The 13,795-nt window shown below is 37.7% G+C and overlaps 1 protein-coding gene and 1 long non-coding RNA gene across 2 annotated transcripts in view; one reads left to right on the top strand and one right to left on the bottom strand.

Annotated features, from left to right (window-relative positions):
• LOC140148844 (glycerol-3-phosphate acyltransferase 3-like) overlaps positions 1-2,528 on the bottom strand; it is a gene marked incomplete at its 5' end in the record, with an annotated part of 39,273 nt that extends 36,745 nt beyond the window's left edge. Inside the window, one exon of the mRNA XM_072170928.1 lies at positions 2,433-2,528. Coding sequence (XP_072027029.1) covers positions 2,433-2,528 — 96 coding nt within the window. The remainder of the gene's footprint in view (positions 1-2,432) is intronic.
• A 2,870-nt stretch (positions 2,529-5,398) lies between these two features.
• LOC140148842 (uncharacterized) lies at positions 5,399-12,481 on the top strand. The gene is made up of 4 exons (XR_011858531.1): positions 5,399-5,525; positions 9,334-9,388; positions 11,399-11,491; positions 12,150-12,481. It is a non-coding gene; the product is annotated as an uncharacterized lncRNA (long non-coding RNA).
• Positions 12,482-13,795: the final 1,314 nt, after the last annotated feature.

The raw sequence follows: 13,795 nt of genomic DNA, 5'->3' as shown, positions 1-13,795 counted from the left end.
TGTGTAAGTCACACACCCACTTTTTACCAACATAGCCTATACTTTGTACACAAATCATTAAATTTGCACACCCAGGTTTTTGAATTTACACACCCAAACCTTCAAATCAAGACCTTGTTTGCCTGAGCTACAATGTAAAGTGTATTAAAATAAACACCTTTTTTTATAAATTATTAATTTTAGATTAAACTGATTAGTACAATGTATTAATTAATGTTAAAAATAATTAATATTACCATCCGTTCCATTAACCACCAATAAGTGCCAAATCAGCGACTTTTCAATACAGTACATGAGCCGGGGTGGGGGGGTATGCTGCTGAGAATTTGAAAGTGGACCCATGTACCAAATTTGCAAGAAATTTTGACCCATCAATATACCAAAATTCATAATTTTTGAAAATTGAAATTAATTTCATTTACTTATAAATTTACCGTACCCTCAGGGACTGTCATTTTATATAATTTGTGTAACTTTGGAGTGGGTGTGTGTGCTACTGATTTATTTAATTTATTTCCTTGTTTTTTTAATTAAAGTTCTTTTCTCTTGCATTCAGAATGATTAGAAACAATTGCTATGGATGGGGATTCCCTCATAGTAGTACATACATCTAATAGGATACATATTTTGTAGACTCCCAAATCAGGCAGTGTCTGAGACTGGGTGCAAAAGGACTAACTTGCAAAATTTACATACTGGTGTGCATGTTGACAATTAAATACTGGTCCATGATAATAGTGTGAAAAAATTAAGAATATATTTTGCACACCTGTCCTTGTTTCTGGGAAAATTACATTATATGCCTATAGTTTTGTTCCCTGGAAATTTCATCACTCCCAGCCAGAGTCCCAGGAAATCTTAACCCCCCCCCCCACACACAAAAATCAATTGATGTTTGTAATCACAAAAATGAAATACAAAATCCTTTTTGGGGTGGGATGGGGGCCAAACGGTAACCCCCCAGGCCAGCCCAAAGTTAACTATAATTTAAACCTTGACAAGTCTGTCAAGAGCATAGCCGTAGGCCTATTTTAATTAAGCCTACCCCTACATCACATATTTACTGCGTTGAAATGCGCTTGTCGAATCTGATTGGCTTCTGAGGCGATCTGCTGTTGCCCATTGGAAATTTATTTAAAATGAACTTTTGTCTTTGTACTGTAGTGAGTGTACGCATTGTTAGCTCTGACTTTGCAACATCACGTTTGTACACGCTTGTCAAAGGTTCACTGGAAAAGATAAGTCCCCTTCCCCAGTGAGAGACCAATTATTCTCTTGGTCGGGCTGACTTCACAAAGGGGAAATAGCTTCACAAAGGGGAAATAGCCTTGTAAAACCAGTGTTCGCATGTGCAGCGCATGTGCAGTTCCCCTTTCTCGAGCTGGTTGCTACATGTATGAGCGCGCTTGTGCAAAGGGGACAAAGGGGACAATGTTCCCGGATGTCCGACCGAGTGAATACTGACCATGTACAGTACAGTACACACAGGCTGCTTCCACCATCTACAATGTATTTCATTCTCGGGAAATTGTGCATTTTCCCCCGGCCCCGCACTCCGTGCATCCGCGTGGGTATTCATGCTTGTCGGTGAACTTTAAAACACCCCTTTTGCATCTCATTTCGCAAGTTTTTAGGGAAAAACATCCCTTTTTTAGCAATTTTGCGAATTATTTGCCCTTCAACAATACCCCTATTTTCGCTAAAACGTGAACGATATTTCTAATATACCCTTCTCTGGCAAAAATGCGTAGGCTGCTCGATGAAAATACCCTTTTTTCAATTTCGCGGACACATGGTTTGAAAAAACACCCCTTTTTTGTGTGTTTCGCGAATCATGTTTCTTCATCTGAAAATTAAAAATACCCTGGCGAAATTTTCGACGAGCATGAATACCGGCGGATGCACGGAGTGCAGGGGCTAGGAAAATCCTTGTCATGCCATGAACTTGATGAAGGCATGCCATGATACGATTCTGAACGTGTTCATCATGTACAGCTCGAGCTCAGACAGTGACAGTCAGTGACACAGCAAGTTCAAGTTGTCATCACATCGGCAGCATGAACACCGAGAGTGAGAATAGTCACATCTCGCCGGTAAACATTTGGGACGTGCATGATCACTAGTTCACCACGTAAACTTATGGCTCAAAATTCGGACCGCTCGCCAATACAGATAGTATCAGTTTGTGAATGAGGACATCGTATAAGTTCCTTGTACTACATGATCACACGCCACACACCAAAACAAAACCATGAAACCATCAGACCATGACTGAGACATGATCACTGATCATGCTGATCTGAATCCTGGCTGGACATGAATAATGATGACACGTTTCTGGTGCTGGTCATTACTTTTTAATATAATTTTAATATACTTTTTGAACATAATTGCAAGCTGACAAATGAACATACAGAAAGCTCTTCACTTACCTTAAATAATTTCAGCAAAAGATTGATGTAAAATTTTCGTATCCCAAAAGAAATTCCAAATGTCCTGGTACAACTATCAGCGCAAGCAGCAGAAGAAAAGGGTCATAGAAAATCCCAGCAAAGTTAGGAAGAGTTGTTCCGTCATTTCTTGTCCTGATATGATCGTCATGGTACTAAACAGAGTGGTGCAGTACTAAGGTCTAGATTTTTTATTACCTCTTTTTTGATACTTTAACACTCATGATCAGCAAAATACACAAAAAATCCGATTTTTCCATTCATAATTTTTCTGTAAGTGTCGCAATTTCGTGTTTCGTGAATCATCTCTCTGCTCTCAGCGATCGGCCACTAAATTGAGGTCATGACGTTGCCAGTTTGAATGCTGTCGTGTCACCTTGGTTCATGGTTCTGAAAATCCCTACATGTATATGTAATAACGACGATGCAACATAATCATTAAAGAGACAGTTTTGGTTTAATATTCCTTAGGCCCTTGAAAGTCGGCTCCCCCTGTTGCCAATGTTACTGGAAAAGGCTTGGAAATTCAATTAAATGATTAAAAAATCATGGAATTGTCAAAATGAGTCTCTGAAATTGAGGATTTCTGGTTTCTGCTGGATTATTCCGTATTTGGATTGGTACCGGTACTCTCTAAGTTCCAGAAACAGCATTAATTAAGTTTGGGGATTAAAAAATATTCTGATTCTGATTGGTAATAAAAGTCAAATGTTAATAGTTTTGCTATATATTTCAGGGGAAAAGTGCCAAAAACATGCAATTTTGCATGATTTCTAAGTCTATAAGCATTTAAAATGTGTTGTATAGGCTTATGAGTTTGCTCATAAACTAAAAAAACATTTTATGTTAATGGAGTATTGCGTGATCCTAGCATCCTCTATTTATGTATTTTTTCATGAGATATCTACGAAAAAACCTATTCCCAAAATTTCAGTTGATTCCGATTTTGTGTTCGCGAGTTATGCATGATTATGTGTATTACACAGCTCCATAGACAATGCGTTGTAATTTCGTTCTGGTGCACCAGAACGAAATTCAAATTTCACGATATCTTTGCTAAACGAATTAATATGCAAGAAATATTTTGTACATAAACATTATGTAGCCAGAGGTTTCCAGTGATATAAAAAATCTCAACTTTTTTTGAGAAAAGTGGGGGGATGAGGCTGTGGATCACGAAATGCCCCTTTAATGTTGCATTATGTTGATAATGATAATGATAATGTTTTCCAAAAATTCCATATCCTGAAAAAGTCTTTGAGCTTGATTATCACAGCATACCAAAAACACCATAAAACGCATGTTTTTAGCCCCTCCAAAATTTGGCCTAATATCAAAATTTGACTTTTATTGCCACTTAGAACTAACTAAAGGGTTAGGATTTAATTAAGTTCATTGGCTAAACAGCTAGGGTAACATAGTTTTTTTAATCTCAAAAAATTAGTTCTGCATTCAGAATAGGTTACTGTCAATCCCGGGTGTCAATCATAAGTACTACGGTCTTCATGACTTGCAGTAGATCGTCATTTTGTATTGGGTGCAGCTGAAATGCCGAAAACATACCCCCTGCCCACAAATCATTGAAATTTCGGCGAAAAAGAGACCCAAAAATATTAGCTAATATATAATACTAAAACATGCACAAAATTGCTAAAAATATGAACTTGACTATCAAATGATCTGCAAATTCATGAATTTACACTATTTGTAAACCTGTTTTATGAAAATTGCACCCCAAAGTCTTATAGGCTACCAAAGAGCTAGTAAAAATCAGGATTGAGTCACGTGATTTTTTTTAAATCACTGATTTAAGTCATTACTAGTGGACATTATTTTAAATGATCTGCATTAGGGGTGGTGCAATAATTGTGTGTACCCCCTAGGGGGGTGAATTCTCAAAATGGTCTGCCAAAATTGCTTTCCCCCTTTGGCCGTGCCAAAAATCTTTGCCCCCCTTTCGACGTGCCAAAAAACTTTGCCCCCCTTTTGACGTGCCAAAAAAGGTTTGCCCCCCCCCTTACACATGCACGATTTTGGGGAACCCGAATTTAAAACATGAAATTGTCTTATCATATAATGCGAGCGCAGCGATCAGGAAATTTTGCATATTTGAATGTGTTCCTAATGCTTTCCTATGCCTTTTTAGGGCGTAATATAGAAACGGTACCCAAAATATCTGTGCCAAAAATTGCTTGCCCCCCCTTTCGACCTGCCAAAATCGCTTGACCCCTTTTGACCTGCCAAAAGCTTGCCCCCCTTCTGGCCTGCCAAAAATCTTTGCCCCCCCTATAATTCACCCCCAGGGTACACATAATTATTGCACCACCCCTTAGCCCCCGGGCATTTTTTTAGTAGTCTATTTTTCCCGCTATTTTTGACGTTCCTTTATGATTTTAAATAACTTTAAGAACCCTTTGTAGCTTTTGTAGGTACGGTCTTTTGCCAGTTGGAATTTTTATTTATATTTCCATATGACTTTTATTCTTTTACGCAAACAATATTTTGCATAATTGAAAAAAAAAATTGGTTGAGTAAGGGACCGTTCTCAAACACTTGTTAGGGTGGGGGGCTGGGGGCGGATGCAAAAAAATGTCATCGCGAAAATTTTTTTACAGACCTCAAAAATGTCAGGCCCCCTTTTTTGACATGAAAATTATGGGTCAACCCTATAGAAAAGCATAAAATTATAAACTCAATTTTTCCAGCAAAATTTGTGGTCATTTTTTCAGCCCCTCCCCTTAGGAGGGTCAAAAATTTCAGCCCCCCCTCTTTTTGCATCAGGCCCCCTGTTTGTGAACGGTCCCTAACACCTGAGTAACACGGTACCACACTCCTCTAAGTAGAAATCATCAAAAAACATAATCGAATAAATGCGATCCTACAAATTCAGTAAAGTTAGTACTATTAAGGCAACACTCAATACTCGCAACTCTAAATGCGCTGTCTAAATGACCTTTGCATAAACCGATAATAATGTAGGGATATCAATTAACTCCGTTAGAAGACGAGATTGTGACGGCCATTTTTTCATTCGCCATGGCACCAACACCGGCAGCAGTTTCGCCACTAATCAAGGTGATTATTACATAAATTGAAACGTTATTAACGATCCTAACCCCACAGTTGCATGCCTGAAGTAGTTGTGTTTTTAGATGTGTTATTTTTTCTAGGATAAACTATGAATGAACATGAAAAATAAGGCGGAACAGAGGGGTCAATTTAGGAAACTTCCGAATTCGACTACCAGCATGACCAGTGCCTCATGCTATATGTGGGAAATACAACCAATACAAGATACAACAGAACAGGCGTTTCCATCAGTGAAAAATAAACAAGAAATGGAATCCAATGTTAACATATATCTGCACAAGTGACTGATAGCCTATAGGATTGATGCTTTCAGGCTTTTTAAATGATAGCAAGAAATGGAAATCGGCGCCCGCCCTACATATGCCTATAAAAAGGAAAGATTTTAATCGTGAAATTGATCGCCACATCTTATATGGATTCACATTATCCTCCGGCGGAACTGTCAAATTGTCAATTACAACGTCTACTAGTATATGCTAGCGCTAGTGGACTGGTGTTTAAATCCACTCTCATCAAACTAATCAAAACTGTAAACTACAATTTTATCGGAAAAATCAAAAGAAGAAATACTAAATATTGCTAAGCCTTAGCCTTAGCTTAAATGATGCTTACCGATCGAGTCGCCTTGATGGTGTATTTCCGATCATTTTGCAACGTGGTTGAAAGATATTTCCAAGACGAGAGTATCGCCATTTAAGCATAGCCCGGTAACCTGGATAAAATTTCACGCAATCGATCGTCCAATCCTAGTTCACCTGAGTGATCACGTGGTTTGCCGAATGAACGGTATCGGTGTCGGAACAAGGATTGTTACTTGTAAACAAATCGTTTCGCCGGCACGTTTCAAGAAATTACATTCACGATCTTTTGATAATTAGTTAGGGATCGTTTTATTTAAACCTCTGGCATGAGAGATTGAGAATGTGGGTTAAAGATAAGCCACTCTGGGCGAATTTCTCGATAGGAGTCTTAGTAAGCCTTAGGCTTAAGGTGACCTTGAGGCTACTAAGCCTAGCCCGCTTTCGAAGCCCGAGTCTTAACTGTAGTCGAATTTCTTGAACATAAATTCAACCTGGTCTTAGTGGCCTTGTAGGCTTAACGCTTGACAACCGCATCCCTTTCTACCAGCGACTTAATTGTATAGGCAGTTGGAGGTAGATGTGCATAAGCTGTTGTCCTTCACGGTTTATCGTGACTAACAAGGTTACCAAGCAAAAGACTAGCCTAGACCGGCGGTCTTGGGCTTGGGCTTACACCGTACACAACTTGATGCAAGACTAGTATTTTTTCTGTTTCTGTTTTTGTGTCTTTTATGTATTATTTTATTTCCACTTTACTTTATTATGAGTCCTGCTTGCACGAATGATAGTTTTATACTTTTTACTCGACTCATTATTTTTTGCATTTCAAAAAGGGTCAAACTGCAAGCCTACAGAAAAGGAAACTTTGATTCCCCTAAAAGTAGGCCTAAAGCAAAAATTGTTTCACACTTCAAACAATTCATACGCATGTTTGTCAAAAGTAAAACATTATTTAAGGATAATTTTGGTGCAAAAACATAACCAAGCATTTAACAACCATCGTGCGTGCTATCTACTGCTGATATGTTTTATTTGCGAATTTAGCATGAGTGCATAGTTTATGATGATGATGATGATGATGATGATGATATGATGATGATGATGATGAAGATGATGATGATGATATTTTGTTTCTTGACCATTCAAACGTTTCAAGAACTGTTCCTTCGTTCACAAATATAAGGCATTATTACCATCAGCATGCCTCCGAAAAAAGTCACACTCAGGCAACATTAATATACATACAGAATTGAATTAGGCCTACTGCATATTTTGCAGCCAATGCTTCATGTCATTGAAAGCAAGGCGTCTGATAATAAATCTCCGGGCAAAAAAGAGAAAAGCATGGGAACAAGTTCATGTGGAACGTCAAGGTTTTTGGACGTCTTGTAGCAAAATATCGTAAGGTTTTAGCAATATTTGTTGAACAGGAACATGAGGAAGGAGAGGGTTGCTTCTATTTGTTGCCCGTTACAAGTTAGGTTCAAGCAGATCAGTAATCCTTAAAACAAAGCCTTTACTGATTCGGCAGCTTGATTTAAATTTGGTATCCGAATACTTCAGAAAAGGATCCTTCCTCTCCGAATGAAGACGCCACGACCAGCAAGTTCACGCCAAAGATTGCGTCACGCTTTAATTGCACCCTTTGGCCCCATTTCTCCAAAAGAAAGTTCATCATTCAAAATGAGTAGGCCTTTTATAGCAACAGCAAATTTAACTAACTGGAATGAACACTATAATAAAATGGTGAAATATTCAACTAAATCGAACAATAATTATTGCAGGGGCCTACTCTATGTTGAAGAAAAGACGGCATCTGTTTCAATTTCTCAAAAATATGAAAGAAAAACTTTGCATTAAAATGTAAGCAATTTGTCAATTGAAATAGACCACGGCATACGACCTAAGACCTGCTCTGAGACAGGGCCAAGAAAAGCCGCTGTAAGCCTGGCCTAACAGGCTTGCGTAGACTACTGCTACAGAAGACTGATTTCGAGAAATGCAAATTTTGCAAGCCTGGGGCTAATCCTACAAGCCTGGCCCACAGGCTAACGCAAAGCCTCGAGGCTATGGTAGCCGTGCTTCGGGGAACGTGTTTTCAGTTAAGCCTGGTCTTACGACCTCTTAAGCCTTGAGGCTAGACTAGCCAACTGCTAAGCCACCCGTCGAGAAATTCGCCCTCTGTGTTCTCATTTTGCAACTAAAACAGGCTTCTCATAAAGCTTAAATTTGCGGGCCATTATGCTGGCCATCCATGGATTTGAAACATGGCGGACATACCAAGCACCCTCACTACGTTCGGGTCTGTGAGGGTGCTCGACCAGGCATAGCCTCATGCCTCACTAGCCCTAGAACTCTGGCCATAGTATCCGTTTTTACTTCTACTAGGGCCAGAGGCACTTACATTGAAAAATTTGTTGGAGATGCTTGAACGATCCAGTACAAAAAATGACAGCATTTCAATGCTTGATCGAGGTAACTAATTAACATGATAAAACCCACTTGAGAACACACAATCGCCGGTCATTTCTAAAGATGCATTTATACTCAGTCGCTTTTGGAGAAACCTGAATTGCACGCATGGTCAGTGTACTAAATCGCTGTCGTATTTGCCTGCTGAGCATGCGCATGATTCGCTGTTTGTCAAAGGCGACACGTAGACGTAGGCCTATATTGACACCCTCTGTCGGTCAACGTTCTCTACAATTGCACACATAACTTGTGTAGTTAGCGACAATGATTCAGTCTGGGTATAAACACAGCTTTACACAATGACTAATTTACATAGGCACAAAAGACCGTGTTCATGTACCGTTACTCAGCCAAACATGGCAGAGTAGGTCCCGGATCTTCTGTACATGTTCCTATCTCCTCAACGTTATACCTTTCCAACAAGGAAAGAGATACGAAAAGCGAACGTCTATGCCTCACTCACTCTGCTCCCCATTCCAGAAAATACACTAAAAAAAATTTGGATTAAAAAAAATATTATAACTAAATCAAAGTAAAGACGGGTTCTAAAAGTGCTAAAAATTGTCTAAGAACTTGTGCTGGACAATTCACACCGCCTTAGTCAAATATTTCTACTTGTCATGCTTGTTGTAAAAACAACATGATTTGGAATTTTAAAAGCTGAGCTTATTACATGTAATCTGTAAACAGGAACAATTTAAGACTAAGAGACTTCCATTTTTCTTTTTCCTCTTTTCCAGTTCTCCAGGTATGCAGCCCTATTCGTAGGTATTGCATATGGCTCCAGGCACAATAGTAAGTCATTTAAACTGGTTTAAGGGGGTACTACACCCCTCGATAAATTTATGTCTATTTTTGCATTTTTCTCAAAACTAATAACACAGTGGTAAGAAAACTTATGTATATTATAGGGGGCAAAGAATCCAATATTACACTGGAATTTCAGTGACCCAAGCCAAGCTGTGTTCGTTATTTATGATAAGAAATAAGGTACCGCTAGGATGTACCTCATTTCCGACCATATATACTGAACCGCTTGTCTTGAGTCCCTGACATTTCGGTGTAGTAATTTGGTTCCTTGCCCCAATAATATACACAACTTTTGTTACCAGTGTGTTATTATTTTTTTAGAAAAATGCAAAAATAGTCACAAATTTACCACAGGGGTGTAGTACCCCCTTAATATTTTTGTGCATGATGAGGAATGTGTGTCTGTACATTGTACATGTAAATTTGGTATGAAAGGACCATTTCTTTCCCCCAACAATTGTTTTCTAAGTTAGCGCCTTCATATTGTTTTTACCTTTTAAATTTGTAGAAGTTGTATATATTTAGCACTTTCTTGGAAAAAAATATTAAAAAGCAGTCAACAAGAAATTGGTGTGTTCTGAACCTACATTGTGTAAAACTTGTACAGTAAGTTGGTGAGAAAGATCATATTGTTTATACACCATTAACTAATTGGATTTTTGTTTTTCCAGGGCAAAATTGCCAAACAAATTCTTGCAAAAATACCAATATGAATTTAGTCAATTCAAATTTAGTAAATATTTGAAAAAGTTATAATGGATGGATTTAAACAAGAAACAGGGGTGGTGCCCAGCAGGCACACCACTGATAAGCATGAACTGTTCAAAACAAATTGACAATATGCAGCCTCTCACCTTCAGGATATTCCATATAACCTAATGTACAAAGATAGGTGTGCGCTGTTGTGTGTGTTGCCATGGTTTGACAATTAAAATCTGATCACATTTTACCATTTTAAACTGTGAGTCAATGGCCAACCTGGTTTTAGCAGTCAACACAATAAATAAGGTACCAGTAGCCATTTATGAAACATACCTTACAGCAAAATGGAGCATAGAGTTTACAATCAAGTTGACCATTATCTGTGCAAGGATGTTTTCTTAATTTGAGATATCAGTTACAGCATATGATACAGAAATCAGTACCGGTACAGTAAGTTATGAAACCAAAGCGATGGAAGATACAGATTCAAGAGTTGCCATTTTTGATTCTGTCAATGTTTCCCATAGCAGACCCCATTGATTTCTAAACATTGAGTGCACACATTGGACGCAAAATTGGGCCTGCTGCGGATAAATGTTGTCATCGTCATCCTTATGGATGATGACTGATGACCTGTTTTGACCCTTTTGATTATGTTGTTGAAATGTTGCAACTCTGCCTGTCCAATGCAAGACAGTAAGCATTCATAAGGATATGGATTTGATACCATCTGTCCAACGGAGCTTTTGTCTGCCTCTTCTGTGAAGTCCTTCAACTTTTATCAACTATTATTCAACTATTATCTTCTCCAAGTTGTCGCCATTTCTTCTTGAGATGTGACCAAATCACTGCAATGCATTGTATGTTGCGATCAGTCTTCTGGCCTACTAAACATTTGATGTGTTCACCAAGTTGACTTCTGACAAATGCATTTGTTTTGTAATCCTTCCACAAAATTCTCAGCATCTTTAAATCTGTACCTTCCATCGCTTTGCATTTCATAACTGGTGATTTCAGATTTCTCCATCATATGCTGTCACTGATATCTCAAATTACAGAAAACATCCTTGTGCATGCTATAGTCATCTTGATTCTTTGAAATCTACATTCATTTTTTTGCTCTAGAAGTATGATTCATAATCTTTCCCCTGTAGTAGGTATATGCATCATAATGCGTGGGAGTGGTGGTGGTGAATGTATGTTTACACTGTTTTCATGAGAAAAAAAGATTGACAGGATACAATGTAATTTTCAGCTCCGCCAGTAACTGTCCATTTTGATGTTGTATTATAGAGACCCTGGAGAAGCGAGAAGGTGAAATCCTGCGGATTAAAAAGATCCGTGATGAAGAGAACGCACGTAAGCAAGCTGAAGAAGCGAAGGCTGGTAAGTGTTTGATTTGACATGAACTCCTGTCTTTTACAATTAAACATTTTCTGATTTCAGGCAATACTTCATATATGAGTGTTTTCCTGCAGGTTTTAGAGGGTTAGAAGAATTCTTGCTTATTCTTTCATTTACTCATATTCCTCAGTTTGTGTGTGCTTTTCCTCTTTTTTTAAAAGCCACAACACATGCTTGACGTAAGCATCTGCTAACTAGTTCTTATAAACTTGGCTAAATTGAAGTGACTTTAAGGTGGTACTACACCCCTTGATCAATTTTGTGACTAATTATGCATTTTTCTCAAAAAATAACTACACACTGGTTACAAAAGATATGTATATTATAGGGGCAAGGAATCCAATTACTTGGACTGAAATTTCAGTGATTCAAGACAAGTGGTTCATTATATGTTTTAAAAGAAATGAGGTACCTTCCAGCGGTACCTCTTTTCTCATCATAAATAATGTACCGCTTGTCTTGAAATTCCAGTGTAGTAACTGGATTCCTTGTTCCGATAATATACATAACTTTTGTTACCAGTGTGTTATTATTTTTTGAGAAAAATAAAAAAATAGTCTCAAATTTATCAAAGGGTGTAGTACCCCTTTTTTTATTAACCTCAAGTTGTAACACCACTTTGTTTCTTTTCTCTTTTCAGCTGCTGCAGGGGACACTGGCAGTATATTCGACTAACCCATGCAACCGCATGACCCTGTTATGATAACTGTACAAAAAAAACATGCAATATTTTACAAAGAACCAAACTTCCAAGTAATGATCACATAACTACAAAACAAATTCAGGACATTACTGGTTTATCCTGACCTAGTCAAGGAGTTGATGATGTTCACGTAATATTCCTGAAGCATGTTACCTTACTGAACTCTATTTCTGAAAGTTGTGTAAGGTGTAGCCTAGAATGAGATTGGAACTGACTTGTGGCAGAGGATGTGACCAGTTTTGAATGAATCAAATTTATAAATAACATTTTAACAAATCAAAGGATCAAGAGTATCAGGGATAAGGAGACATTATCATGGTTGCCTAAACAGCATGCTGAAGGGGGAAACCCTGTAAATTGCTATTCGATGTGTGACCCGATCATATCCATGAAGACCAAGTCAATGATTTGAAGTAGAAACTGGTAGTATCATTATTTTGTACTTTCAAGAGAAAAAGGATACAGACACAGCAAACACATTATAATGTGTTTTTAAATGTTGTGAATGTGTTTTTGTTGTGGTCAAAACGTTTTATAAACATTGGTTTATATGAAGGTTATGCAAATGTTTTTAAACGTTTTATATGAAAAAACACTGACATCGATCAAATGTTGTCAAAATGGAAAAATATTCAGTGGAAAACTTGTCTTTGTGTTTGCTGGGATATGGTTCTGAGAAAATTAAGGTCATATTCTCAATTAAAAGCTGTGGGAGAAATAAAGTTTTTTTTCATTATACGTTTGTGACCTATAGAAAGTATGAGAGAAGATTGGGCCGGTTTTTTTTATAAAACTATTTTCTAAACACTTGTACACTTCCATTCAGTTCAACTTTTAATACAAAGTTTTATTGGATATGATTGGGCCACATTGTACAGATGATGCAGTTTTTAAACCCTAATGAACATGTAAAAAAGAAAGTGCTATTTTGAGTGGATTATTATCGGTCATACCAAGTTTTCTCCTAGTTATTAAACATATATGCACAAATTCCTCATAGTAGCAGGACAACTTTCCCATTGTTGACAAAAATTCTTTGATGCCGTTTCTGTGTTTACAAAGTACTCTTTTAACATAGCAGCAAGTTGAAGCTTAACTCAAGATGCAAGTAGGTTTGTTGTCCTGCTAGTCGTAGAGTACTTTGAAGTCTTTATATGAATGTGTTTTGTTGATGAATTCATTGTGCACCCTAACTAGCCCAACTCTATCCCTATCCCAACTCTAACCGACTACCGTAATGCCGACAGTTGACCCAAACATTCAGCTAACTTAGAAACTATAACCCAGCTCTAAAGCCTAATGTAGGGTGTGCCATGAATTGGGCAATTAAACCAATTCTAGGGATGTGAGTATTCATTCAAGTAAAACCAAACTTGAAAAGGTTAATTCCTCTTTGAGTATCATAGTAATTTTTCCTAGACACAGTTCACAGGATTTTGAAATACATGTAAGCAAAAAAAACCCAGATATTGTTGCATTTATTTCAATGGCTTACAACATGCTGTTATCTGACGTTCTTATTGTCAAGTCCATATACTGAATATTCATCTTTCAGTTACCATGGTTACAGAGATGGACTATGC

Source organism: Amphiura filiformis, chromosome 3, assembly GCF_039555335.1.
Source record: "Amphiura filiformis chromosome 3, Afil_fr2py, whole genome shotgun sequence".
Lineage (NCBI taxonomy): Eukaryota > Metazoa > Echinodermata > Ophiuroidea > Amphilepidida > Amphiuridae > Amphiura > Amphiura filiformis.
The sequence above is the reverse complement of the archived record's forward strand: the minus strand, read 5'-3'. Positions and strand labels throughout refer to the sequence as shown.